We start from the raw sequence: 24,631 nt of genomic DNA on the forward strand, positions 1-24,631 counted from the left end.
CGAGGCTGTAAGATGATGTGACTGTTGTATGGACCTTGAATTATGTAACTCACAAGAACAGATCTTCCGATCTATGTTTGATTTGTACGACTACAATGCAAGACGTGCGTCCTCTAGTATAACAATATGGCTACTGCGCTGTTGTCTGTTGTGTTATACATACGGTAGTCCCTCTCCAGGCTACTTTGTATCCAATTTCGGAGCTTACGCTGCATCTTCCCAATCATCTGGGACATCTTGAGCACTCAACGGCTGCGTCGCAGGGAGCGGCGCAGGTGCAGTCACCGGTGTCGTCCGCACAGGAGCGGGCGACGGCACTGACCGCACGGGAGTCTTCGTTCTTTCCGGGGTAGAACTCCACGAGCTCGGGCCGGGACTGGCGCCCTGCGGGGCACGCGCTACGACAGACGTCCATCCTCTTCCTGTCGCGACGGGTTGCGCAACGGGCGCCGGAGACGCGCGCGAAGAGCTCGGGCGGGACAATGGCTGCAGCCCCGAACCAGGGGAACGCAGGTCTGCAAGCTTGCCTAGGCCGCCGCCCGCCGCTTGGCCGATGGCCGCGGAGAGAGTGGGGTTGGGGACGCGAGAGTCGATGCGACGGATGAGCTGCACACTGCGATGGGGTTCTTGATCGACCATCTGCGTTTCCATACGGTAGATAGCGGCTAGGTCATGCACGAACTTGCGTTTCTGCTCGGGCATGTGAGGCAGAATCTGACTCTTCTTGTCGGAAGAGAGGAAACTGCGTAACGACTGCGTGTCAGTGGCATTTATGGCAAAGATGGCTAGATACATACTCAGAGAAACTCTTCTCGACGATGCCACAGAACTTCGCATTGGCCCGAGCGAACCCGAGGAGCTCATCGTTGTAGGTTACCTGCTGGGTCCGATCACGGTCGGGGTTGATGCCCAGAGCCTCAGCTAAGCGTGCGTTCCGCTTCGCTATGGCACACTCGTTGGTGCACTTGAGCTGCTGACCGCCTTCACGGCCTGCTGGGTTGCTGGAGGAGCGGCCGCAAGACACAGGTTGGCGGATCCGGCCACATGGACAGGTGATAGTGACTATGGATCGGCAGGGCTCTGACTCGTCGCACGACGCGGGAGCATGACAAGCCAGAGTGCAAGGATGCAAGGCAGGGAGACTGGGATGCATAGATAAGTACTTCAATACGTGCATGATGTGAACCGGATACTTACCAGAGTTTGCGAGGCTTGCCGCAAGTGGCATGGCACGCGCCGCACGGATCCCCATGGCATAATCGCTCACAGTGGTGGAAACCACACGATAACAATCTGCAGGCAGATGATTAAGCAACCAAATATGAATATCCCAGGATGCTGCGACTTACTTGCTGCACGTCGTACCGCAGGATACCTTCTCCTGTGAGCACTTCACATTATCAACTATCTTCTTTCCGCATGCGCACTGCTTGCTGGTCAGGAACGGACATGGAGGACAACGGATGGGGTCTTCATGACATGCGTGTTGGGTCTTGGGATGACCGCATGGCGGCGGCGGACGAGAACACGGGTAATGGCAGGCGATCCTTGTTCCACAGGGAATCGGAGGGTCTAAGACAGTACGACCACAGTGGCAGACCATCTTCCAGGCAGTCAGCACATAACTTCATACACAATACAAGAAGAGACATACCTCTTCAAAGGAACTCCTGAAGCAGGGTGGGCATGCGCCTCGATGATCGCGTTCCTCGCAGAAATGATTCCCGCAGCTCAACGGCTTTCCACAAACCAGATCGCACACATGCCACCCTTCTTCGTCCGCTACAGCCACGTCCGCACCCGCTCGCTTCTTGCCCTTCCCCTTTACCAAGTTGGTGAGCGATGCCAGAGGACAACAGACCCTGGTGCACTGGTGCCGCCCACAAGCCCTGAGCGCACCGCAAGGGCGCTCGCAGAGTATCTCCGTGTCGGGACCAGTCTCCCCGCGCGCGCGGGCACGAGCACGAGCTTGATCTTCGGAACAGCGGATCTGTCTAGTAGTGGAGCCGCATCTACATGGGCGAACAAGCATGATAGAGCACGGAGGGCAGGGTCCGGTGTGGCATTTGGCCGAACACACGTGCTCACATCCCTCGAGGGGCTTCATGCAGGTCGATTGACAAGTCGGGATGGGGTCGGTACAGGAGACACGGGTGAGGAGTGTGTCAGGAGGGAAGAAGGGAGCCGACTCCGGAGTAAGAGCGTGCTTGCCACATGGACAATGAGTGACGAGCGAGGGCGAATTAGGGCAAGGAGGAGGAGTAAGTGAGGGTGGATGACACGACTTCTTGCAATGGTGGATTCCGCAGTCGAACGGCCTGTAAAGTAGAAATTAAGTATGTGCACTTTTAAATTCCCAGAACTGATGGTGGACATACTTCTCGCAGGTCTTCTCGCAAGCGAAACGTCCCACCCACTTGTCCACGGCCTCATTTTGGAAAACCACGCACTCCTTCGGCTCGCCTTCACCGCATCCTAGCTCTCTCTCTTCCTTTCCGCAGTAGCAGCGCGCCTTCTCGCGGATAGGACACGGACTACACTTGCCCGGATGACAGACGTCTTGACAAGTATGGTTACCGCAGCTTAGCATCCGTCCGCAGGATTCACCGCAGCTGAGTTCCGCAATCGTTGTTACAACAGGCCTTCCATATCGATGTGCACACCGGAAGGATACGACATGCTTCCCGCAGTAGCACGGCTGCGAGGTCGTGACCTGACAAGGAGGGCAAGGTCCAGGATGGCAATTCAACGGACACGGATGTCCGCAGCCGCGTGGACGAGAGCAAGGATTGGCACAGGAATGGGGAGTCGCTAGCCGCGGAGGCTTAGGATCCGGAGTAGAACCACAGAAACACCTACAAGCAGGATATGAGCCACATATATGGAGAAAATATTATTCCGTACTCACCAATAGCTGGCTGGGATGGCTGTCCGCTTCGATTGACAGCCAGGACATCGCCAATCGCCCTGCCTTGGTTCGCCTCTCATGCGCCATGCTTCTTCTACGTCCTTTACGCTCTTCGACGCCCACGAGCGGATGCACTTGAGATGGAACGTCATCCAACAGCACTGAGCATTCGCGTCAGCACGCTGGGCCTGGACCGGTACGCCGCTCTCGTCGTCTGTAGCAGCCAAGGTCGGATTAGACGGAGAACAAGACCAAGTCGGCTGCATGGGCGTAATCGGAGCGAAGCAAATGAGGCAGTCCGGATATGGGGGTGTGCTGAGCTCAGCGATGAGCCTCGACGTCAGATCGTCCGCCTTGAGCCCAGTGTTCTTGTATTTGTCCACAGAGGAGATATCTTGGGCAGTCTCAGCCGCACCTTCACCTCCGGTGAGTTCGCTGACAAACTTGCGACCACGATTACGGCGGGGTCTCTTCGGTGTGGCGGATCCTTCGACGGCGGAGGTAGAGCCGGCCCCAGTAGCTGTGTGTGCGGAAGTACTCACTTCACTTGAAGGCGGTCCATCTTGAGGAGTGCGAGGCTTGCGGAGACGTTGGGGGCGGTGAGCACTCCCAGCACCGGGCGGGTCACCGGGTGCAGGTCTACGCCTGTTCCCGTTCCTCTCTCCCTGCCTCCCTCCAGATGGCCCCGACGTACGCCCTGCGCCGTCGGGATGGGCAGAGGACTGCTCACTTGCATGTCCTCTACTTGGTCTTGGGGCGCGAGGCCTACGTGGCCTGCTAGCGCCATCTACTCTGCCAGAGGCGTCCGGGCCTGTTCCACCAGATGCACGGGGCCCTTGGTCTTGCGAGCGTGTTCCGTCCTGGGTGCGAGGCCGTCTATGGCGCGTTGCGCCGTCGGGACTGTTGGCAGCGGGAGTAGGAGTAGTCGCAACGTCGGTATCAGGCATACAACAAGTGACTGGTAGCAAGAGGAGAGTTGTTGGTTGCAAGCAGAGAAGGTTGTGCACTACACGGAGCTTGGTGCCGCTTGAAGAGATGCAGGATCGGGATGACTCAGCGTCGGGTGTAGCTTGCACCGCACCGCTAGCTGACAACCTCCGAGAGTGAGTCTTGCGTGGTCAATCAATGAGCAGAGCTTTTCGGAACCGTTGACGATGGCGAGCGAGAGACGGTCGGAACGGGATTCGGGATGGGTGAGGTTAAGCGACAGATGAAGATGTCACCGACAATAGGCGCGCAACACCGCGACGCTGCAGGGAAGGCGGCAGAAAATCCCTCGATTGGGATGTACGATGTACTCGCACATACTTCGTATGTGTCAATATAATGTCACCACGTATGGACGAAGCATTGACACGCCATGGTCCTGGGCATATGTCGGAAGGCCAGGGTCTATGTAGTCGGAAGGGCCTCTACGTGTTGAACGTTGAACATTTGAGGTCCAACCGACCCTCTTTCAGCGACTCCTCCCGCAAAATTCAGACCCAGGACTAATAGTCTTGCTCGGATGGGAGTCGTACAACATCATGGCATTCAGGTAACGAGCGATACGACTGACTACAGCTACAGTGGAACCGTGAATAATCTGCAAAGATACGCGTCAGCAAAAGTATGAGATAACCGCGACCGAAGAGATCAGACAAAGTATATAATGATTCCGGATAGACAATTATCCTCATAGATGCTCTCCGTCGAGGGAGTCTGTTTTGTCATCCCAGGAATAAGGTCAGATTAAACACTCACTTAGCGGTTCTTGAAGTAGTCGAGGAGGACGTGGAGGCCCTCGGACTCAACACCGTAGTCCTTGACGACGACGCAAGAGCAGCCGACGACCTTGCGCGGGTTGCCCTCACGGTCGATCTTGCAGAGACCAGCCCAGGTGCCGAGGACCTTGGCGTCACCGACCTTGATCAAGTTGATCTTGTGCTCCGCGCAAAGAGCCTCAATCAACTTGATGTACTCGGCCTCCGTGCACGTCTCAACGAGAACGCACAAGTGCGCCTGACGCTTGTCAAGTGCCTTCGCGCACTCACGAAGACCGCGAGCAAGACCGTCGTGAACGAGGGCGTTCTTCAGGACTTGCTGCTCGTCGACACTGTGTGAACAACTGAACAGACATTCAGATTTCAATAACGCACCTGAAGCGCATCCTCAACGGAGAGCTTTCCCTTGGGAGCCTCAGCGGGGGCCTCGACCTCAACGGGGGCATCGACTTGGATCTCATCAGAAGCGTCAGACATCCTGCATCACAACTAGTCAGTATCGCACTCAAATTGCGGTGGTTGAACATACTTTTGGTTTTAGAGAAGGTGCAGGGGGCGATGTCTTCTTCCGCGTTCGTGGATGTGAGGGGAAAAATAAGGTTCACGAACGCGTCCGTATATCAATTGAGTTGAAACTCCGCCGGCTCTTCCCGGGAACGGCAGAGCCATCCTGAAATTATGACCGTGCTTAGACAGCCAAGGCGCATGCATCACTTGGTGATTTATATCATTCATGCTCACCTTGACATGCTAATAAAGCTTGCAACGGGTGTTTAAGTAGTCGGAAGGTCTTCGCCAGCTCAGGACTGGAAGCGCCCGCTGAGACCCGTTCTGGCGCTTGTCGGTGACTTCACCGCTTACCGTCAGTGAAGCCGACTGTGTTGAGGAGCTCTTGTTTCTGCATCTCTCAACAGTTCACGCTCGTGTTCTAGCGTCTTTGCACCGATGGTATGCGCAATGTGATATATGTACGTGTCGTATCTGACCAGGCTGCAGAGTCTGGCATTCTTGCACGCGCATGATGGCGCGGAACGTAAGTCGCGTCGCGTCTCCGTCTCACGCGTGGCCTCAAGCTGAACTCAACTCGCAGCCCACACTGATGCCGTTTGGGGTGTCTCCTGGACCAACGCGGATACTGTGCTCAGCATCTCTGCCGATGGAACAATCAAGCAATGGGACTCAATCTCCGGACAAGTCTCACGTTCGCGTCCTCCTCACACTCTCGGATTGGTGTCGCTCAGCGTAGATCCTACTGGCCAGCAAGCACTATATAACACCCTCGAGGGACTCACGTGCTTATGGGATTTGGAGGACGGCGAGGTGAAGGGGTCATTCGAGAGTTATGCACGAGTTGCAGGAGGAGAGTCCACCGAACCTTGTACGTGCATATACTTGTACCTGGTCTATGCTTCCTCTCACAGCCTCACCACATCACCCCCCCTGGTTTTGTCCTACTCTTAATACTCCTCATCTTCGATGTGGCTATAACCCTCGAAACCTGTGCCGCCTCATACAGCATGGTCTGTATCATTGAACCCAAAAGGCGGCACGTATGCATCAACAGGCGGTTCTGGCAACGTCACAATTCACTCAGCTGAAGCACCCACGTTCGGCGAGCGGCGCGCAACACTAAACAGTGGTCGCAGCAAGTTCGGGATGTTCTGCAAACATGTGGGTCATTCGTAGACTTGAGTTGGTGTCTCTGTCCACTTCCCACCTCCCACGCTGGCTGCGCTACTTGTGACATACGCGTGGACCGGATGAACTGACAATAATCCGCCTCTCTTCACAGAGTCCGGATGGATCGCGTGTAGCCATGTCCACAGAAGCGGGTCAAATATTCGTGTTTGACATCGCATCGAGTTCCATCCAGGCCGCATATAGCTCACACGCAATGGCGGTGCGATCCCTTGCATGGTCCGCAGACTCGAACGTATGTGCATGAATCTCGACCTTGGTGATGTATACTCATTTAGTGTTGCTCGCTAGCTGCTCCTGTCCGCTTCAGAAGACAAGCGGTTGATCCTCCACGACGTCCGCTCCTCGCCCTCTGGGAAGGCCGGCTCTGGGGCCGTTGCCACTTTCAGCGGGCATTCGTCTTGGGTCCTGAGCACGGATATCTCGCCAGATGGGCGCCTCGCTGTGTCAGGCTCGGCGGATAAAACAACCAAGGTGTGGGACATCGGTGCCCGTACGGCGGTATCCACAGTGCAGGACCAGGGCGAGGTTTGGTCGGTCTCGTGGAGGCCAAAAGCCCCAGCACATGGGACGGCGGGTGCGTACGTAACGGGCGGCGAAGATGGGCTTGTAAGGTGGTGGAGGAGTGCAGGCGCAGGTTGATATCGATGTTCCCGTTGTATTCTATCACTTCTTGCTCCAACAAACGATGTTGTTAAACCTTTTAATTTGTGTCTTCCGAATGCGGGACCTGCATATACAATTAGGCGCCCCAGCACTGGCCCATCTCGGCCGCGTACAGGCTGTTTCTGTCCGCGATCATCTTGCATACCCTTGAGATGTCGGAAGATACACTCAGTCGCGCGACAATTTTACGAGAGTCTCTGAAGCTGGATGACGATGAACTTGACGAGGTGCGTTCTCCCCCGAAGGATATGTGATGCTCATTGAATTAGTTCGCCAGGACCTCGGCATTGCACTGACGAGCCTGATAACTACAGCCGTCCACGACAACGAACCTCAACGTCCTCTCAAGGATATAGTAGAAGCTGTGAAGAAGAGTCAATGCGCCTCTTCTCTTGTCAGATACCCACATACAAACATTGGGTGCAGGTTGTTGATGGAGCGTAACAGGAGCCCTTAACAATCATCCCCGTCGTAATTGGCTGCCCCGATGCGAGTGCTCAAGACCTCTTGGGATTGATTTCCACAGATTGCAGTGCGAAAGAGGTCGTCATGGCTGTCGAGGAAGTCATGGAAAGCCTCGATCAGCGACTTCAGATGCATGACGAAGACGACGAGGAAAGCGCGGATCGGCCGTCTCTTCCAAGAGAGATCGTTCGTCTCATTCATATGTACGAGAATGGTACATTTTTGTACTGTTTTTATGCAAACTGCCACTGATTCTTGATACAGCCATACCTAGGCTACCGAGATGGAAGAAGTCGCCGAGCGAGGCAGTTGAGACACGTCTTGCTGAACTGGAGTCTGTAATCTCCCTTGTCAGCCACGATGTTTCTAAGGCAGAGGCTTCTGTGATTATGATGGCCGTCGCCAGTCTTACTAGTGCCCTGCAAGAGGGTGCTGACGAAAAGACGAAGGTTACCACATTGCTTTCCTCGTATGCTCGTGTCGTTTACGGGATCCCCGCAGGAACTCCTGCGCCATCTGGTTGAGGAGACCATTTCCGCCTTTGCGAACTGTATTCGTGATGGTATTGCGAAGAAGGCTTTTGCACATAACTTCTCCCGGTTAGTGGTCCCTCAAGATGATTCATCCTCGAGCTCCTCGGACACAGGGTTTCTCACGAGTACATGGGTAATTGACCTTTCAACTCCGCGGCTATGCTCCTCTGATCTCACTGAATAGATTGCACTACGTGCTCTCGGCGTGGATGCCCATTACTACCAATCTCGACCTTCACTGGTTCCCTTGGTCCTCCTGGCTCATGACTCCACATACACTTTCTCGTCCGAGACGCTCACGGCATTCTTCCCCATTGTTCTCTCATGCATCCAATCCAACATCGCCATAGATGAGGTCCTCTCTATCCTGCTAACCTCGTTGGCTCCCCTCCACGCGCAAACACCGCGGCCCGAGCTTAGTGTTGACCTTATCATACCTCTAGTCCACCTTTTGCCGCATCTGGCGAGCAACCATTCGGATCCCGAAGTCAGGCACTACACTTACCGCGTACTGTCATTGGTCCTCGGATTGTCACCGTCACCTGTCCGCTTCCGCCTTCTACATGACCTTCTTGGCGACAAGGATGTCTCTCCCCACATGCGTATCGCGGCTGTAGGGTTGCTCAAGGAAGCGGTTCTTGAGGGGCTCGCCGCGAAGCATAAGAATATGTTCGCGTCCCCACTCCTCCTCTCAACGTTCGGTCCTATTGTCCTGCGTCCAGATCCTCCGGACCTGTTTGACACTATATCTCTCGATGACTTCCTGGATAGCGCCGAACCGCTCCGTATGGTTGAGTCCCTCAGCTTCTACTACGTGTTGCTCCTAAGAGACGCGCAGAGCCAGGTGCGAAGCAATTACCGCAGTCTTCTCTTGACCCACCAGTGAGCGCTCACTAAAGTTTCTGGATAGACTGGCATTCGGGAAGAAGGTTCCCGAAACGTTGTGCAGCGCGAGTTGCTGCGCCCTCTGCGTCGGCGCTTGGAAGCTTGGCAGAAGGGTAAGCTGCGTGATCTTTATCCCAGAACGCGAATCCAGCTGAGCATCGCTCCAGACTTGGCTGCTCATGCTCAAGGAGAGGACCATGAACATGACAGAGCTATGCAACTAGGGATCCTCGACATGTGGCTGGAACGTGTCCAGGGTGCGCTCGACGACTTGAGTTCTGCAAAGCAATAATGTTGTAGTTACATCACACAGACCTGCTTCACCTCCGGTCGATGTTCCCTATGAAGAAAGGCGCGTCCACTCAATCATCTTCGGTCGGTAATTGATAGTATCCATGTGTTCATTAATTTCCCACTACCTCATGGTTACCTTTAAACCGCATGTCACAGACTATCCGGACAGAACCCTGATAACTGGGCGCCTTTGCGACCAGAAAGGTGACCGTGTCAGCGTATCATCTGTAAACGGTTTACAGTGATCAGTTACTTCTCGAAAGCCCAAGGTCAGAGCGTTCCAATGTCTTCCCTGTGTGACTCACGTCATGGGCTTTCATTTATCAGCGGCGCTGTCCGGTACCAGCGCACGAGCCACACCTCTCCGCCCGCAAACTCACTATGATAGGACCTCCTCGATAGAAATCCGCGAAGGACCGGGTGCATGTCCGGGATGTTGACAAGTGGGTAAGTAGAGATATCCGGATAACATGCTCGGGACGGCTGCACCTTTTTTGCCTACGCAGCCGTCCTTTTAAGAGGTGCCCATCCTTCCGCTCACTTTCTCAGATTCATCCTGGAATCTCAACACCACCCACCTACACCCCATCCTACACCCCACTCTATCATGGCTCCTACGCAGAACCCAATTCCAAAGGATCTCGACTCGACCATTGGAACTGCTAACATGGTTGGTATCATCCTCTCGACCGTCACCTATGGTTCGTACTGTCGTCTCTGTCTGAGTTCACGCTTACGAAAATAGTGACGGACAGGTGTTCATCTCACGCTTTTCATCTTCCTGATTCGCCTCTACATCGATCGTTCACCGTACGTCGTGAGGTCAAGGCAACCGCCAAAACCGAGTTGGTTCCCTATCATATATGCCACACTCTTGTTCGTCCTCGCAACTGCCGGGATTTGCCTCCAAGTGTGGATCAATCACGACGCGTTTCTGGTTCATCGAGGATTTCCGGGTGGCCCCTTAGCTTACATGGTCGCGACAGTGGAACGGCCAGGCAACATGGCCGTCACAGCCGTGTAAGCGTCTTTGGCTACTCACGCGATCCTTACATTCACCATGAAACAGGTATGTAGTGTTGAACTGGTGTGCAGATGGAATGCTGGTGAGTACAATTGTCAGACCTATCACGGGACACCACAGTCATGGTGACCGCTCATGGGGTTAGTTCTATCGGTTCTTCGCCCTCTTTCGGTTCTCGAGATTTGTTCTCATTGTCGCCGCTATGGTGCTGGTCTCCCTCGTCGGTTCGTCAATCATCTATGCCGTCTGACCTCCGAGCTTATATGATGTAGGCCTTGGGATTGTGTCAATGCGCAACATCAGCTTGCTCAGCGTTAACTTATGGACGGATCGTAGCACGGTGCTATCATTGGCCTACCTCACCCTCTCGCTCTCCATCAATGTCACTCTGACTCTCGCAATTGTCTCTCGCCTGATATACTTCCGTCACCGTCTTCGCAACTTGAAGATCTACGGCGATACGTACCTCCGAAGGATGTACACCTCCGTGGTCGCGATGTTCGTGGAGAGCGCAGCACTATACACTGTGGTTGCGATCTCATGCATCGTCGCATTCCGTATGAATAGTCCTGTGCAGAACGCGCTGCTTCCTCTACTGGGTCAACTGCAGGTATTCGGTCCCCTTCTTCTATCTCACATTGCTGTGCGTTGACACTGTTCATCAACAGGCAATTCCGCCTCTCCTCATTGCCATCCGTGTCTTGGAATACCGTGTCATCACACCAGAAGCCTTCCCCCCTTCTACACCCTCTGCGATCACGTTCAACACTCCGCTTAGTATCACGACACAGGACGGCGGTTCATGCATCAAAATACCCAGCCCTTGCCTGTGTCGTGATCCAAGTGAGATCGTTGGAAGACATTCCCTGGATGTCAGCTCCGTGACCCTCGGGAAATCACGCCATTCCTATCACTCCCCTTGTGATTCCATGTCCCGATCTCCAGAGGTCCTGGTCGAAGATCGCCGTCTTGACAATTGGGATTTTTTGGGGCATATGCCGGAGGATGTGATGTAATTCATGGCCACGACCCATGCTACTTCCTATACCTCTTTTCGCATCGGCGTTTTCCACGTCTACGTATCTTTACAGCAAAAGGCTGCAGATGCATCGTGGCTCTAACTCCGAGTTCGCCGGACGATACGCTATATGCATCACTGTCGGAGGCAGAAACATCGAACTTTGACATTGTATCAAATAGTAACACACCACATTGCATACATACCGAAACATCATTTCGCACGTAGTACACTGTACCAACGAGAAATTGCACAGTTATGCGGAGGACTGGTTCCCACTGAACACATCCCTGTACCAATTGATCTCCCTCTCCAGAGCCTCCTTGATTGTCTCCGCCTGCCTCCAACCATGTCCTTCACCCTCAAAGATGCGTAGCTCGACACGTCCGCCATGCTTCTTGATGGCATCCAGCATAGTCACTGCCTGATCAACAGGAACAACCGGGTCCTCTGCCCCATGGAGGATCTGCACCGGTTTCCATTAGCAACCACCATACCACAGCTGGGTGCAAAAGACGTCTCGTACCAGCAGGGGCGACTTGATGTTAGCGGCATTCGACACGGGCGACCGCTCCCGCCACAATTCGGGGTCATTCTCGGGTGTTCCGCCTACGTACTTGAGCAGGTAGTGACTTTCGAACTTGTGTAAGACCGCCTGCAGAGTCCGGAGGTCCGAGACGCCGAACATCGACGTCCCTGCAGCAAATAAGTCGGGCACAGTCGCCAGTGCCGTGAAGGCCGTGAATCCACCCGCGCTGCCTCCACGGATGACAGCCCGAGATCCATCAACGATGCCGAGTTCGCCGAGTTGTTTGACAGCCTGCACGGAATCGTCGACGTCCACGATGCCCCATTTACCGAGCAGCCGATTCCTACAAAATTTCGTTCAGAATGAACACCGAACGACTTCATGCATCAACTAACCTATATTCCACCCCGTAGGTCATGGATCCACCATAATTAACACTCAGCCTGCAGAAGGCACAGTGGTCAGCCCTCCTAGTCCATGACAGATTAGAGGATCTTACCATCCGAAACCTCTGCTAGTGAACAGTTGCGTCTCCCAGTTAAGCCCTTGCTGAGCCATGTGCGTGGGACCACCGTGGACGTTCACTACCACAGGTGGCAGCTCCCCCGGAAGACCACCAGCATAATCTGGGTTCGTCGGAGGCCAATAGATCGCATGAATCGACTCCCCAGTGGTCGGATTATTGAAGGTGTAGGCAGTCGGCAAAGAGATGTACGCGACAGGGAAGGCATCATCCATCCAGTCCGTATGGCCAATGGTGTTCAGTTCGTAAGTGAGCTCGTCGAGAGCCATCACCTGAGCTCGCGGTTTGATCGACATTTTCCACAAGGTCAAGGGCGTTGTGTCAGTCATTCCGATAAATACGACGACGCCGTCCGCTACGCGACGTATGTAGCTGACGTAGGCAAGCGGCGTGTGGAATCGCTGGTAGGTCCCATCCGAGATCTTGATGACATAGAATTGGCTTCGGCCATCGCGAAATGAAGTGCTGAGGATGTAGTCATTGTATAGGACCGCATTGTGCGACATTCCGACTGCAAAAGCCAATCGTCAGCCCGTCATCGGGTAAATTATGAGTCATGTAGAGCTCACACCGCCATGTCGCCTCACCAAAATCTTCATTTACAACCGATGGCAGAAGACGACGGGTCTTTCCCGTACGCACGTCATAGATCCAAGGATTGATGTAGCCGTCGACGTCGTTGGTGAACATGAAGGACTTCGCGTTCACCCAGTTGGGTTCTCCGAGAGCTATTTCCTCATCTTCCCCTATCCGGTTACAAAGACCTAAATTTCCCAGGGTCGCCTCTCCCGCACTGTCATACTGGGGCTGGAGGTCACAAACCCAGATCTCGCTTGACTCCCATGACATGTAGGGATGGTACCTATTGAGAGTGTGGAGGTGCAAGTCCGCATTAGTTCGAGATGGAAGAAAGCCACATAGTAGGGACGCACCATGCCCGGATGGCGAGGTATCTGCCGTCGGGGCTCAACCTCGGGCTATCGAGGAAGGACGGGGCATCCGGTTCACAGCCCGGCTGCGGCGGGACTGGCCACGCCGTGCCAGCACCGCGGACGACGCCGGTTTCCGTGTCGATTATGACGATTGTGTTCACAATACAGTCACCCAATGTATAGGTATGATCCTCCCTGATCGCGAGGAGGAACCGCGGAACTAAAGGGTGGACAATGAAGTCCGCGTAGCGCCATTCGGGGCAGGCTCGCGGTCATCACTCTATAAGCTACAGACACGACCGCATGAATCCATCTCACATACCTGGTGTCACCGGCTTCGGCACTCCTCCAGGCAGTACTTGGTAAACTCGGTTGTCAGAGAGGTTGGAGAAGTACACTGTGCCGTTGTGGGCGATAGCATGACCGCCGCCATACTCGTGAGCTCTACTCCGGGCGTCCCAAGGTCCGTCGAAGACGGCCTCCTGCGTGGGTGCTTTACGTAGAATGTTCCTGCCCCCTGACGAACTCGCATGTAAATTAGGATGAACAGTTGTTGCGCAGCGGAGCTGACCTTCCGTAGGCCTTCTTTCAGAGTAGTATACATCGCCGGTGACCTGGTCGACAAACACGTCCTCGATAACATTTTCCTGTAACGAAGACCCAATGAGTGTTGAAATCAGAATCACCTATCGTGACGGGATGAGATGCTTGCAGTACCTGGCGGGCTACCCACTCAGGGTTAAACAGAGAGTCCCAAAATCCGTAAGGCCGACGTTGCGGTTTCGAGAGGCGCGCGTCCGGCCCGGGATTTGTCCCGAAAGGCGCCTGGGAGTCTACCGGACTGCCAAACACAACAGCGTTATGCAGCGCGAGGAGGACGAGCTCGAACAGACAGACATAGACTATGCGCATCTCTGAGAGGCGGTGGTAAGAGGGAAACCTGAGGGAGTCAAGGCGATCCAATGCCAACTGGCAGAACAGGTACCGAGACAGAACTCAAAATACTACCCGAAGTAATTGTGCAAGTCACTTCGATGACATTTGTACACGCTGACGCTGCTCCTAATGTCAACGTTCAATATTCAATATTCATCCGAAAGCCAGGGAAGGTGGATATATGTAGCACAATTACGCCAGCCAGGACGCATTCCCCCGTAACACATTCTTGTACCAGTCAATCTCCCTCTTTAGAGCCTCCTGGAGCGTCTTCGCCTGTCTCCAGCCGTGTCCTTCACCCTCAAAGATATGCAACTCAGCACGTCCGCCATGCTTTTTGATGGTCTCCAGCATGTCCACGGCCTGATCTACCGGAACAACCGTGTCTTCCGCACCCTGCAAGATCTTCACAGAGTTTCGTCAACCAATATAGTCACGGTGCCTCGAAACACAAGAGTGCATCGCTTACCAGTAGCGGCGATTTTATGTTGGCCGCCTTTGACACGGGCGATCGCTCCCACCACAGCTCAGGATCGGTCTCTGGCGTCCCGCCTACGTATTTGAGCAAGTAGTGGCTTTCGAACTTGTGCATGGCCGCCTGCAGAGTGCGGAGGTCCGAAACGCCAAACATCGACATCCCTGCCGCGAAGAAGTCGGGGACGGTCGCGAGGGCAGCAAAAGTTGTAAATCCGCCCGCGCTACCACCGCGGATGACAGCGCGAGAGAGGTCAAGAATGCCGAGTTCGCCGAGTTGCTTGACGGCCTCGACGGAGTCGCGAACATCCACGATACCCCAGTTCCCTAACAGGCGCTTTCTGCAAACGTTGCTCAGATTCGTTCTAATACCGCGTCCTGCTCGGACTTACCTGTACTCAACTCCGTAGGTCATCGAACCCCCGTAGTTCACGCTCAACCTGTCGTAACGTCACTCGTCAGTCAAGATCCTCTGGCAACCGACAAGATGTCCCACCATCCAAAACCTCTGCTGGTGAAGAGTTGCGTCTCCCAGTTGAGCCCTTGCCAAACCATATGTGTGGGGCCTCCATGCACGTTCACGACCACAGGCGGCAGCTCCCCAGGAAGGCCCCCGGCATACTTGGGGTTCGTTGGAGGCCAGTAAATGGCATGTATCGGATCTCCTGTGGTCGGATGCTTCAGGGTGTATGCCGTTGGAAGAGAGATGTACTCAGGAGGAACCTCCGTGAGACCCAGGGGAACTAAGGGTCGCAACTCGTAACTGCGCTCATCGAGAGCTGCTCCAGGAGTTCGCGGCGTGAATGTCATGTCCCACACCGTTTGAGACGTTGTATCAGTTCTCCCGAGGAAGACGACCTTCCCGTCCGCAACACGACGCACATAGCTGACATAGGCCAGCGGGACGCGTAGCTTTCGAGTAGTCCCGTCCGAGATTTTGATAACGTAGAACTGCGAGCGGCCATCACGGAAGGACGTGCTAAGAATGTGTTCCTCGTCCAGGACCGCATTGTGCGACATTCCAACTACGGATAAGGTTCATCAACACAGTCACGAGAGGATAGTTATCGAAAGCTTACACCACCACGTCGCCTGGCCGAAGTCTTCCTTGATAACAGATGGCAAAAGAGGGCGAGCCTTGCTTGTAGGTAGGTCGTAGATCCAAGGGTTGATATACCCATCAATGTCGTTGGTGAACATGAAAGTGTCGGCGTTGATCCAGTTCGGTTCTCCAACAGCTAATTCCTCCCCTTCTCCTATGATGGGACGGAGGTTGGAGGTTTGCAGCGTAAGCAGCTCGCCCGAGGAGTCTATAATAGGCTCGATGTCGCTCAGCCAGATCTCGCTTGACTCCCAAGACATGTAGGGATGATACCTATCGAGGAGGGAGTCCGTCCGTCAGTCGTGATATTGTATGCAAGCAGCACAACTCACCATGCCCTAAGGAGGAAGTGCTCGCCATCTGGGCTAAACCGGGGTGTATCGAAGAACTCTGGCCCCGGCGGATAGGAACATGGACTCCCGGGCGGCGGTTGGGTTGCGACATTGATGCTAGTGCTGCGGACGAGGCCTGTCTCCGTGTCAATAAGGACAGGCGTGTTCAAGATACAGTCTGTCATGCTATGGTCCTCCCTGATAGCCACGAGGAACCGCGGATACACCGGGTGTACAGTGAAGTCCGCAAACCGCCACTCGGAACGCGCTAGTATAAAGAGTCGTCAATATTGTCCGAACACATCATCAAAACCCTTACCTGGTGTTACTGGGGTAGGCGTCCCTCCAGGCAACACCTGGTAGACCCGGTTGTCCTTCAGGTTGGAGAAGTACACGGTACCGTTGTGAGCGACGGCATAGCCTCCGCCGTACTCATGTACTGCGGTGCGGGCGTCCCAAGGTCCATCGAAGATGGCCTCGCGAGTGGACACCTTACGCAGGATGTTCCTGCCCCCTATACGGCAGTGGTATGTCAGCAAAGCTCGTCATACTGGGGAATATATATCCCACCTTCTGTAGACCTTATCTCAGAATAGTAAATTTGTGCATCGACGGGGTCGACAAACACGTCGTCGATAGAGTTTGGCTGCAAAAAAGGCATAGCAGATAGTAAGATCAGACATAGGGACGCTCCTCCGTAACAACTCGGTTAGGGAAACTGTGCATCACCTGGTTGACCATCCATTCAGGGCTGAAAGGTGACTCCCAGAACCCATATGGATGACGCTGCGGTTCAAAGTGCGCGTCGGTCCCAAACGTCGCTTGCTTCTGCACCTCGTCCGCCCACGCGCCGGAGCCCCCAGGCCGGCCTGTCACGAGAGCGACATGCAGCGCGAGGAGAACGAGCTCAGACAGCTGGACGTGCGGGCTGCGCATGGTGGTGAGGAAGGAACGTGGCAGAAGACAGGACTCAGATGTCCACGGTCAACGTTCGTTCGGCGGCCCGGTACTTAGCTGTTCTTACACACCGAGCGCTTCAGGTGTATACTGCGAGTCTGCGCAGTACCACGGGCGGCGATTCAGGAAAGATGCAATACAATGATGTGCCTGCTGCGACCGACTAGTCCAAAACACAATCGCAGTCAGATGCCCTCCCGGTGATCCTCGGTGACCCGACAGCAACGTCTGCGACATCATTTCCGATATAGAGCAACCAATGACGCTCTAACCTTCAGATTCTATGGCCTATGACCAGTAAACCGCATTACGCCAACGGTCTAAATCTCAACTCCAGGTATCTCAGCGGGACGTAGCAAAGCCCTGTCGCGGCAAATGCCAACTCGAACCCGATATCCCCAGTCTTCTCCGCAATTGGGCCGACGAACCACACCTGGTCCATGCTCGGCACGATGAGCCCGCATGCTAGCAGACATGCTCCTAGCGCTGCAAGTCCAGTCGGAAGTCGGCGGTAGTTGTCCCAGTAGCGGATGTTGTACGTGGAAAAGTCGCCGCGGCGGATGACAAGGTGCTCGACAAGGACAACAGCGCCGAACGCGCTGGCCCAGTAGCCGATGAGCCCAAGGAAGTTCGTGAGCGTGTCGTAGAACTTGTGTGCGCCGACAATGGATACTGGGATCAGACTGCATACAGAGACCAATGGGGTTAGAAGAAGCACCTGGGAAGGGAGGGAGATCAATACTTACATCGCCGTCGCCAGAATGGAGAACATGTAACGGGGGATGACCACGAAGGGGGGGATAAAGACCTGGAAGCTCAGGCTGAACGAGTAGAATGTGGGCGCGATGTTGGCGGTGACGCTGAGTGCCATGAGCACAGTCAGGAACTTTCCGAAGTTGCCTGTCGGTTGGAGCATTGCTTCGATGAGACCACCGACATTGCCGTCAGCGTAGCCCGTCTCCCATGCCGGAACAAAGGGTGCCGATAGAACCACCGCTGCGCCCAAGCATTGAATGAGGATCTGCAGATTAAATGTCAGTAATATCCGAGGACGCAGCGGGGCCCAATGTTACGCACTAATGGGATGTTGAATCCAAGATACGAATACAGGAACATCTTCCAACTAGGCACCGAGCGCTCGTAGTAGATAGAGAAGTCGGAGCTCAAGGAGCAATATGTGATCACAAAGCCCGCGATGGTGGCGCCAAACGATAAGATCGCAGGAGCAGTGGCAGGCTCGGCCGGAGGTGGGTTGGTAAGGTGTTTACCTCCAACACCCAGGGTTACGAGGTAGACGATCAGGACAGGTATCCAGGCTAAGCGTTCATACCTGCGAGCAAAATGAGACTTCGCCGTGTCAATTCTTGTCAATGACGTACCAACTCAGAACATGATAGCCGCAGAAGGATATCTGACAGCGAGGTCAGGATGCAACTCCGTCAGGTATAGATCACTGAACCGACCAAAAGCGATAGCACAGCGATGATTACAATTCCGACGCTGTCCAAGCGGATCAATCGAGAGCGTACATATCATGAAGATAAGTGACATACCTCCAGCTCAAGTGGCCATCGGAGATACTGGACAAGGTCTGTCCGCCGAGAATACAGTTAAGGATACAGAACCCCATCATAGAACACAGGTTGAGTACGGCGGGTATGGTGACGCCAAAGTACCTGGATCCCCGGATGAGAATGTGTCGAGCGCGTTGTGCAGATGCCTACTTACCCAAAGCTGTACCGGGCCTGGCACATTTGCCGTAAACCAAGCTTAGGTCCCCATGTTGTACTATATGACGTATGGTGCATATCATTTCACTGCAAGTGGGTGGAGAATGGCTCACAGGTATGAAGGAAGGGCACTGCACAGCAAGTTGAAGAAGAGGATTACTAGGCACGAGTCTCGGAGGCCTAAACCGAATATCACAGGACCCAGCGTTCCTGCAGAGAACCTGACAACCACCCACCGTTGGAACGTCAGACGCCAGATAGTAGGATGGAGAACTCACGATAGAATGTTGAAGTTGAAGGACAACCAGAGGAAGAAAATTTTGTAGTAGTGGGTATCGACCCGTTCCCCTTCGGACACGGGAGTTATACCTACACGAGGAACGATATAAGCGATCTGTCCATCGGACCTTTACATGATCACGCACCTCTTGTCTCAAGACCCCACTGCAATAGCCTCCTTGTCCATTTGTGGGAATAGTGCCAGTCCTTCGCGGCGTACGAGAAATCATGCAACGATCCTGCATCCTGCTCGACATCGACGTTAGGCTCGACGATCTTGCTGTCGTCAGCCGCGCGGAACTTCTCTGAAGCCATGGGAGGAGGAGGAGAAGAGGTGCTGAACGAGTCAGACCAGGACCAAGAGAAGCGGAGAGGACGATAGCCCGAGAAGAGGTATGAGTCGACGATAACCTATGACGGGAAGCCGTACGGGACAGAGCGGCAAACTTGCACCTATATCATCCTAGTCATCTCCACTCAAGCCACGCTTCGGCATCTCGCCCTTCGCACAGGAGGTCTGGCTGCACATTGGATGATGCAGGGTGTGAGGGGCCAGGCGGAGGAAAGAATACGCGGAACGTCCAAAATTCAGCACAGGATGTCAACGGATCTTGCGAACCGCCATTTCCGAGATCGCGATCGACAAGTACTAGCAGTCATGGCAGGTGGACGTATAGCAGCTTCAACTACTAGGTGAACCGTGTACAATGACCGTGCTTCTGCGAGTCGTACGGTATCCTCGAGGTCGGAAGTGAAGATGCGAAGCGAATGCTTGACGTCTGACACTCATTGACACACAAATATTAATTATTGGATAGCTTCCCGGGTAACTCCCCTCCCTTATGCGGTTAGAAATACTTTACAATATGTATTAGATAACTGGGCATAGAGAAGGCAGGTTGTTTCCACGGCTTGACGCGTCGACAGCAGCTCTCGAGGACGCAGTCAACGTCGGCGAGCACGTCTGCCCCAGCCATGGCGGTCATCATCCAGCGTCCTCTGAAAGGGTCCCGCATATCCTCTTTTTATCCTGTGAAGTCTCTGCCGCCCCTTTCTGCCCTCGACAGCGCGTTTCAACTTCAAGAATATATCTCCCTGCTCATCCGTCTCGATGTACATGACGTGGAACGTATTGTCTCCATACCAGGCAAGGGCCCCAGCGAGGGTCAGGACAACGCAGACGCGAAGGTTGAGGACAAGGATGGCGAGAAGGACGGCTCGGGTAGCGTGAACGTGGACGAGGCGTGCTGGGTGTATGAGCAACTTCGGTGAGTGTCAGTCGGCAGTGGTGTCGGTGCCAACATTGACCTAGCCGCACGGTAGTCGACTCGCGCAGGACCTGTCGCACCCCCTCATCACCATGTTGCAACAGGAGTGCACGCGTAGCACCTGTCCCGAGATGAAGGCCGGCGAGTGGTTGTACTTATGCGTCGCCCACGGGAACGAAGGCGCCATGGAGGTACGTAGTTGCATAATGGTGTTGCTGGTGACGCGCCATGAACCGCTTCCTGTGTAGCAATGTTGCGCTATCGACTACATCCTCCATACCTTGGACAGCGCGACCGCGCTCCTGAACTCGCCCCGTGCGTTCCCCTCGCGCTTGTCCGTCCCAGCTACTTCCCACCGCCATTTCTCCTCCCTCGCCCGGCGACTCGGCCGCATCTTTGCCCACGCATACTTCCACCACCGCGAGGCATTTGAGCAGGCTGAGGCCGAGTCCTCACTCTACGCGCGCTTCCTCGCGCTAACCTCCAAGTTTGACCTTGTCCCCGCCGAATTCCTCGTCATCCCTCCCCGCCTCACTGCAATGTCAGATGATGGTCGCGGAGGCCGTGGCGATCACGTCGAACCTCCTCGTCTTCTCGCGGCGTCCCTGGACCCGCGCCGGGACCTTGGACGAGACGAGCGCGGATGGCCTGGCGAGGGCGGCCAGGTTCGGGACCGTGGCAACAGCCCTCCAGGACCTGCTGTCCAGCAGCGGAACGAGAGCCCTCGCAAGTTCGGGCGAAACAGGACAGATACTATGGTTTACTCTGAAGCGTTCAGCGTTGCAGAGGAGCTTGCCAAGAGCGACTTGTCTGAGGTCGACATCGACCGCGAGATCGCAGCGGAGCGTGCAGCTGCGGCAACGGAGGCAGACCTTCCTCCAATTACTATTCCCGGCCCTTCATCACCGACTGCACCGGTTCCCCCACCTGAGGAACCCGATGTCGAGTCTCCAGTAGCTGAGGAAGAGGAGGCTGGAGAGGAATCGGCGCAGCACAACGAGGCAACCGTTGATGAAGCAGCGCCTGCGCCAGGCCCTGCTTTGATTATTGGGTCGACTGAGGCGGATGAGGAAGAGGAAACAGGAGAGGCGGAGGTGGAAGAGCCGTCAACGGAACCGGAGACGAAAGGTTCGGAGGATAGCGCGCCTGTCGCTCCCGCTGAGGAACACGCAGCTGAGGAGCCTGCGTCCGAACAGTCTGTCTCAGCAGAGGAGTCGGCTGAGGAAGCCCCACTTAAGAAAGAGACAGCTGAGCCAGCAGCTGGGGAGGAGGAAGACAGCGAGGAGGAGAGCGAGGAAGAGGAGGAGGGGGAAAGCGAGGAGAAGGAGGAGACCACGGAGGATACAAAAGAGCCCGCTGAGGACGCCCACGCCGAGGTTCCAGAGGGCGAGACTCGCGAAGCTGTCGCTGCTTCTGAAGCTGAGGCGTCGTCGGAGGTCGCTGAGGAGAAGATTGAGGAGAAGACTGAGGAAAAGGCTGAGGGGAAGGTTGAAGAGAAGGCTGAAGAGAAGGAGGAGGCTGCCTCGACAGAGCCTGCGACCGCCACTGAGGAATCATGACCACGGTGCGCTGCACGACACGTTGGACGACCGGAGCTTGACACTTGTACCTCCCGCGCTGGCCGCGAGCTCCAGTGCGAGCTCCGCGGTTGTGTTGTATGTACAGATACCCTCTTCACGTTATGATCTTGATGTCCCTGTCCCTGTGCGGGTCCTTATCGGATATATACATACACACCGGATTTTCGTGCAAGCCCTGCTCGTATTTGCGCTCCTGCAAGCTGCGTTCCTATTTTGAGCCTTAATCTCATTCGCCACTGATCATATGAGGTCCTTAGATGCTGCTACCAATACATAGGTATTGTACAATTATTTGCTAATCTGCGACACGCAAGACGAGCTGAGAACAGGTCACAGTGAGCTGTCGGAGCTTGTACTCGCTGAATCTCTCACAGCTCTCCCTACCTCCTCTCCTATCCAACGACGCTCAACATCTACGAGATCTATGCCACGGGCCGCCCAATTGTTCTCGAATTTAGAGGCAGAGAACTCAGCGGTGGCGTTCGTCCAGAATGACGTACCCTGGGGGTACCACGCAATGCGGCGTGTGTTGAGGAGGACGTGAGATCCCTGACGACACAAGAGGATTCCCCGACTATCAGCAGAAGCAGAGAGCTCGCGGGCAGGTATGAAAGCTTACCGCGAACGACAGAGTCGCGATCTCCCAACTGATATCGAAATATGCAGTCGGCATGCTTGTGATACGAGGGCAAGATAGGGGAAGACGCACGAGAAGCCAACGCCGGCTAACGGAGTGGTCTCCACCGCGTAGAAGACGGTGTTCAAGAGCATTGCAACTATGAAGCAATGAGTGGTTGTTGCGACCACGTACTGAGATGCTGCCACTTACCGAAGATAATCGCATATGCCCAAGTGCCATCTCTCATGAGGACGAACATGATCGAGTTCCTCCGGCCTAGAACTGACCGCTCAGCGATGCTGGTGACGAACTTGTAGAGCGTGAGGGTGAAGAGTGTTGTTTCAAATGCCAGCGGCAAAATCCTGACGTAGGGACACTATGAGCTCCCGCAGAAACACACGACAGCGTTTGGTCATACTACTCACCAGTAAAACGAGAACAATCTGGGAGTCAACGTGACGACGCAGCCCTCCGTCATCCGGAACTCCGGTATGGTCACCGAGAGCACTCCTACCATCGAGCCGACTTCTACCACGAGGAAGGCAGATAGGGAGAGCAAGAGGGTACGATTCTGGCCATACATGGCATAGACTATATCACACTCCGAGTCAGCAAGAATCTCAAGTTCGGGTGAAACTTAGGTAGACATACCTCGACTAAGAAGGATGAGCTCTACTGCGAGTGTCAAGCTTTGTATGGCGATGTTTTGGTACACCAGCATGACTACACATCGCTCCGGGTTCCATGCGACCCCATGCACGACGAGCATAAGTAAAGAACTGCTTCCGAGATCAGCCTACGACGACAACAGGAGGATGTAGGATTACTCACCAGAGCACACATAAAGGAGCATATCTGACTACTAGATACAACAATCTCGTCCAATGGTTACGGCCCCTTGCGAGTGGTTAGCATATGGTCAGTTCGAAGGTACTAAACTTATTTCAGACAAGCGGAAACAACTCACGTCCAGATCAAATCAATCTTAGGTTGTAGAGTTTAGTATAAAGCTTTTGGGTAGGAGCGTATAGTCTCACCTCATTGCCTAAGTTGAGAAGTATATCGTACAGGACGAACGTAATAGACGCAACTCCGGCGTGCGCAGTCCCTGTTCGATATGGCGCGGCATGGTATGAGCGGTAGTTGCACATGAACGGTAGGTTGTGATTGCACGCACCTTGCGCAGCTTGCACTTCATTAATGGAGACCATGGAGGGGGAAAAGGGACTGAGTCGGCCTTCGGTCCCCAAGCCTCCCAGTACCTGCATGTAAGTATCTTGTCGCACTTCTCAGTCATCGATACGAGATGAAAGGCACAGAGTCCGCAGGCCATCAAGAAGTTCAGAAGTTGGATCGACGGCCAGAAGCAACCTACGCATCGGGTAAAACGACCAGGAGTGTGAGAAGTCGAGACGATCCACCATGTGTCCGACAGTGGGAGCCCGTCTTGAATGTGATCATCCATGCACCACAGTAGATGCCTTGGCCCGCCTGCCATCTACATCTTGATGCGAAGGCCTTGAACTTGATTCAACAGGTACCGCCGTCTTGGACTGAGCGGAGTAGTAGTCATTGACACAATGCCGCTCAGTGGAGCAACCTTCGGTTACCATCGAATGGCTAGTCTTCTCTCATAGACTCACTTTAACCCATGATTTATAGAAGAAACTAAAGGGGCCATCAAAGAGGTCAGTCGCAATACGCCGGGAGTACAGCAACAGCCAGGCAACAGCAAGATGAGATCCTGTGGACGCGGCGAGTCGGTCAGTGATGAATACGTATACCTCAAGGCTCACAGCATCGAGTGTGATGTTGACATGGGCACAAGATCACAGATAGTCTCCAGCTGTGAACTCCGACCGATTTGAAGCCTTGATATGATAGGGAGTGTCGCCGCGTCAAAGAGGTGCTAACGATGCGCCGCACGCCAATTTTTGCTTCAGAAGCGTTTTTTCGGGCATTTCCGGCCAGTGCAGGTAGCATGAGAGCATGCCCATCCTCAAGTATGGCTGCAGCATTCGGCGGATCAACGATCATGCATTCATGGCTTGCGCAGAGACGGTGGGTATTGTACAACGAACATGAGCTACAAGCAACCTACTAGATACCTGCGATG

General features: G+C 54.5%; 10 protein-coding genes across 10 annotated transcripts; 4 read left to right on the forward strand and 6 right to left on the reverse strand.

Moving 5' to 3' along the window:
- Nucleotides 1-26: 26 nt before the first annotated feature.
- On the reverse strand, nt 27-4,253 carry L226DRAFT_501394 (uncharacterized protein). The gene is made up of 7 exons (XM_067677831.1): nt 2,909-4,253; nt 2,379-2,855; nt 1,655-2,318; nt 1,350-1,603; nt 1,198-1,293; nt 798-1,142; nt 27-742 (listed from the first exon to the last, which is right to left on the reverse strand). Exons 1-7 carry the CDS (start codon nt 3,853-3,855, stop codon nt 205-207), a joined length of 3,321 nt encoding a protein of 1,106 aa, XP_067539526.1. The 5' UTR covers nt 3,856-4,253; the 3' UTR covers nt 27-204.
- Nucleotides 4,254-4,596: 343 nt separating this feature from the next.
- L226DRAFT_557737 (40S ribosomal protein eS12) lies at nt 4,597-5,251 on the reverse strand. The gene is made up of 3 exons (XM_067683196.1): nt 5,201-5,251; nt 5,047-5,149; nt 4,597-4,990 (listed from the first exon to the last, which is right to left on the reverse strand). Exons 2-3 carry the CDS (start codon nt 5,146-5,148, stop codon nt 4,652-4,654), a joined length of 441 nt encoding a protein of 146 aa, XP_067539527.1. The 5' UTR covers nt 5,149; nt 5,201-5,251; the 3' UTR covers nt 4,597-4,651.
- Nucleotides 5,252-5,532: 281 nt separating this feature from the next.
- Nucleotides 5,533-7,059, forward strand: L226DRAFT_479680 (WD repeat-containing protein 61). Its single transcript, XM_067676853.1, has 6 exons — nt 5,533-5,619; nt 5,668-5,704; nt 5,762-6,049; nt 6,188-6,342; nt 6,464-6,604; nt 6,661-7,059. Exons 1-6 carry the CDS (start codon nt 5,617-5,619, stop codon nt 7,009-7,011), a joined length of 975 nt encoding a protein of 324 aa, XP_067539528.1. The 5' UTR covers nt 5,533-5,616; the 3' UTR covers nt 7,012-7,059.
- Nucleotides 7,060-7,288: 229 nt separating this feature from the next.
- L226DRAFT_455708 (uncharacterized protein) lies at nt 7,289-9,210 on the forward strand (the record flags this gene model as incomplete). Its single annotated transcript, XM_067675253.1, has 7 exons — nt 7,289-7,429; nt 7,483-7,714; nt 7,765-7,949; nt 8,002-8,166; nt 8,218-8,877; nt 8,944-9,031; nt 9,086-9,210. The coding sequence occupies 7 exons, from the start codon at nt 7,289-7,291 to the stop codon at nt 9,208-9,210; spliced, it is 1,596 nt and encodes a 531-aa protein (XP_067539529.1).
- A 305-nt stretch (nt 9,211-9,515) lies between these two features.
- L226DRAFT_236848 (uncharacterized protein) lies at nt 9,516-11,262 on the forward strand. Its single transcript, XM_067673140.1, has 6 exons — nt 9,516-9,913; nt 9,968-10,232; nt 10,282-10,318; nt 10,382-10,460; nt 10,509-10,846; nt 10,905-11,262. The coding sequence occupies exons 1-6, from the start codon at nt 9,820-9,822 to the stop codon at nt 11,250-11,252; spliced, it is 1,161 nt and encodes a 386-aa protein (XP_067539530.1). The 5' UTR covers nt 9,516-9,819; the 3' UTR covers nt 11,253-11,262.
- A 163-nt stretch (nt 11,263-11,425) lies between these two features.
- On the reverse strand, nt 11,426-14,172 carry L226DRAFT_501410 (alpha/beta-hydrolase). The gene is made up of 9 exons (XM_067677832.1): nt 13,956-14,172; nt 13,810-13,885; nt 13,561-13,755; nt 13,239-13,503; nt 12,876-13,168; nt 12,283-12,817; nt 12,179-12,226; nt 11,781-12,126; nt 11,426-11,720 (listed from the first exon to the last, which is right to left on the reverse strand). Exons 1-9 carry the CDS (start codon nt 14,148-14,150, stop codon nt 11,511-11,513), a joined length of 2,163 nt encoding a protein of 720 aa, XP_067539531.1. The 5' UTR covers nt 14,151-14,172; the 3' UTR covers nt 11,426-11,510.
- Nucleotides 14,173-14,294: 122 nt separating this feature from the next.
- Nucleotides 14,295-17,050, reverse strand: L226DRAFT_530828 (alpha/beta-hydrolase). The gene is made up of 9 exons (XM_067679947.1): nt 16,812-17,050; nt 16,653-16,728; nt 16,402-16,596; nt 16,083-16,350; nt 15,728-16,023; nt 15,145-15,673; nt 15,041-15,088; nt 14,644-14,989; nt 14,295-14,579 (listed from the first exon to the last, which is right to left on the reverse strand). The coding sequence occupies exons 1-9, from the start codon at nt 17,016-17,018 to the stop codon at nt 14,367-14,369; spliced, it is 2,178 nt and encodes a 725-aa protein (XP_067539532.1). The 5' UTR covers nt 17,019-17,050; the 3' UTR covers nt 14,295-14,366.
- Nucleotides 17,051-17,152: 102 nt separating this feature from the next.
- L226DRAFT_530829 (NCS cytosine-purine permease) lies at nt 17,153-19,708 on the reverse strand. Its single transcript, XM_067679948.1, has 10 exons — nt 19,195-19,708; nt 19,048-19,138; nt 18,883-18,990; nt 18,768-18,827; nt 18,593-18,715; nt 18,503-18,539; nt 18,419-18,450; nt 18,117-18,369; nt 17,786-18,060; nt 17,153-17,722 (listed from the first exon to the last, which is right to left on the reverse strand). The coding sequence occupies exons 1-10, from the start codon at nt 19,361-19,363 to the stop codon at nt 17,347-17,349; spliced, it is 1,524 nt and encodes a 507-aa protein (XP_067539533.1). The 5' UTR covers nt 19,364-19,708; the 3' UTR covers nt 17,153-17,346.
- A 246-nt stretch (nt 19,709-19,954) lies between these two features.
- Nucleotides 19,955-22,152, forward strand: L226DRAFT_530831 (Mob1/phocein). The gene is made up of 3 exons (XM_067679949.1): nt 19,955-20,316; nt 20,372-20,507; nt 20,565-22,152. Exons 1-3 carry the CDS (start codon nt 20,024-20,026, stop codon nt 21,873-21,875), a joined length of 1,740 nt encoding a protein of 579 aa, XP_067539534.1. The 5' UTR covers nt 19,955-20,023; the 3' UTR covers nt 21,876-22,152.
- Nucleotides 22,110-23,877, reverse strand: L226DRAFT_237059 (uncharacterized protein). The gene is made up of 10 exons (XM_067673141.1): nt 23,693-23,877; nt 23,553-23,623; nt 23,483-23,499; nt 23,347-23,412; nt 23,167-23,294; nt 22,941-23,106; nt 22,726-22,877; nt 22,606-22,672; nt 22,516-22,543; nt 22,110-22,445 (listed from the first exon to the last, which is right to left on the reverse strand). Exons 1-10 carry the CDS (start codon nt 23,781-23,783, stop codon nt 22,227-22,229), a joined length of 1,005 nt encoding a protein of 334 aa, XP_067539535.1. The 5' UTR covers nt 23,784-23,877; the 3' UTR covers nt 22,110-22,226.
- Between the last annotated feature and the right edge of the window lie 754 nt (nt 23,878-24,631).

This window comes from Lentinus tigrinus, assembly GCF_003813185.1.
Source record: "Lentinus tigrinus ALCF2SS1-7 unplaced genomic scaffold L226scaffold_4, whole genome shotgun sequence".
Taxonomy (NCBI): Eukaryota; Fungi; Basidiomycota; class Agaricomycetes; order Polyporales; family Polyporaceae; genus Lentinus; species Lentinus tigrinus.

Coding starts and splice junctions, on each gene's coding strand:
- L226DRAFT_479680 (XM_067676853.1), top strand. Junction 5,705..5,761: donor CGCGCATGATGGCGCGGAAC/GTAAGTCGCGTC, acceptor CTCAACTCGCAG/CCCACACTGATGCCGTTTGG. Junction 6,343..6,463: donor TCGGGATGTTCTGCAAACAT/GTGGGTCATTCG, acceptor CTCTCTTCACAG/AGTCCGGATGGATCGCGTGT.
- L226DRAFT_530828 (XM_067679947.1), bottom strand. CDS start 17,018: ATGCGCAGCCCGCACGTCCAGCTGTCTGAGCTCGTTCTCCTCGCGCTG. Junction 16,597..16,652: donor TGAGATAAGGTCTACAGAAG/GTGGGATATATA, acceptor ACTGCCGTATAG/GGGGCAGGAACATCCTGCGT. Junction 14,580..14,643: donor ACATAAAATCGCCGCTACTG/GTAAGCGATGCA, acceptor AACTCTGTGAAG/ATCTTGCAGGGTGCGGAAGA.
- L226DRAFT_237059 (XM_067673141.1), bottom strand. CDS start 23,783: ATGCAGGTACTGGGAGGCTTGGGGACCGAAGGCCGACTCAGTCCCTTT. Junction 23,624..23,692: donor TGAAGTGCAAGCTGCGCAAG/GTGCGTGCAATC, acceptor CATATCGAACAG/GGACTGCGCACGCCGGAGTT. Junction 22,446..22,515: donor TCGCGACTCTGTCGTTCGCG/GTAAGCTTTCAT, acceptor TTGTGTCGTCAG/GGATCTCACGTCCTCCTCAA.
- L226DRAFT_501394 (XM_067677831.1), bottom strand. CDS start 3,855: ATGCCTGATACCGACGTTGCGACTACTCCTACTCCCGCTGCCAACAGT. Junction 1,604..1,654: donor TCAGGAGTTCCTTTGAAGAG/GTATGTCTCTTC, acceptor ACTGCCTGGAAG/ATGGTCTGCCACTGTGGTCG. Junction 1,294..1,349: donor TGCGGTACGACGTGCAGCAA/GTAAGTCGCAGC, acceptor ATCTGCCTGCAG/ATTGTTATCGTGTGGTTTCC.
- L226DRAFT_236848 (XM_067673140.1), top strand. CDS start 9,820: ATGGCTCCTACGCAGAACCCAATTCCAAAGGATCTCGACTCGACCATT. Junction 10,233..10,281: donor AACATGGCCGTCACAGCCGT/GTAAGCGTCTTT, acceptor ACCATGAAACAG/GTATGTAGTGTTGAACTGGT. Junction 10,847..10,904: donor CTCTACTGGGTCAACTGCAG/GTATTCGGTCCC, acceptor GTTCATCAACAG/GCAATTCCGCCTCTCCTCAT.
- L226DRAFT_501410 (XM_067677832.1), bottom strand. CDS start 14,150: ATGCGCATAGTCTATGTCTGTCTGTTCGAGCTCGTCCTCCTCGCGCTG. Junction 13,886..13,955: donor CTGAGTGGGTAGCCCGCCAG/GTACTGCAAGCA, acceptor TCTTCGTTACAG/GAAAATGTTATCGAGGACGT. Junction 12,818..12,875: donor TGGTGAGGCGACATGGCGGT/GTGAGCTCTACA, acceptor TGGCTTTTGCAG/TCGGAATGTCGCACAATGCG.
- L226DRAFT_530829 (XM_067679948.1), bottom strand. CDS start 19,363: ATGGCTTCAGAGAAGTTCCGCGCGGCTGACGACAGCAAGATCGTCGAG. Junction 18,991..19,047: donor TTCAACTTCAACATTCTATC/GTGAGTTCTCCA, acceptor GGTGGTTGTCAG/GTTCTCTGCAGGAACGCTGG. Junction 18,828..18,882: donor AGTGCCCTTCCTTCATACCT/GTGAGCCATTCT, acceptor TACGTCATATAG/TACAACATGGGGACCTAAGC.
- L226DRAFT_530831 (XM_067679949.1), top strand. CDS start 20,024: ATGGCGGTCATCATCCAGCGTCCTCTGAAAGGGTCCCGCATATCCTCT. Junction 20,317..20,371: donor TGGGTGTATGAGCAACTTCG/GTGAGTGTCAGT, acceptor GCCGCACGGTAG/TCGACTCGCGCAGGACCTGT. Junction 20,508..20,564: donor GGAACGAAGGCGCCATGGAG/GTACGTAGTTGC, acceptor CTTCCTGTGTAG/CAATGTTGCGCTATCGACTA.
- L226DRAFT_557737 (XM_067683196.1), bottom strand. CDS start 5,148: ATGTCTGACGCTTCTGATGAGATCCAAGTCGATGCCCCCGTTGAGGTC. Junction 4,991..5,046: donor CCGTTGAGGATGCGCTTCAG/GTGCGTTATTGA, acceptor GTCGACGAGCAG/CAAGTCCTGAAGAACGCCCT.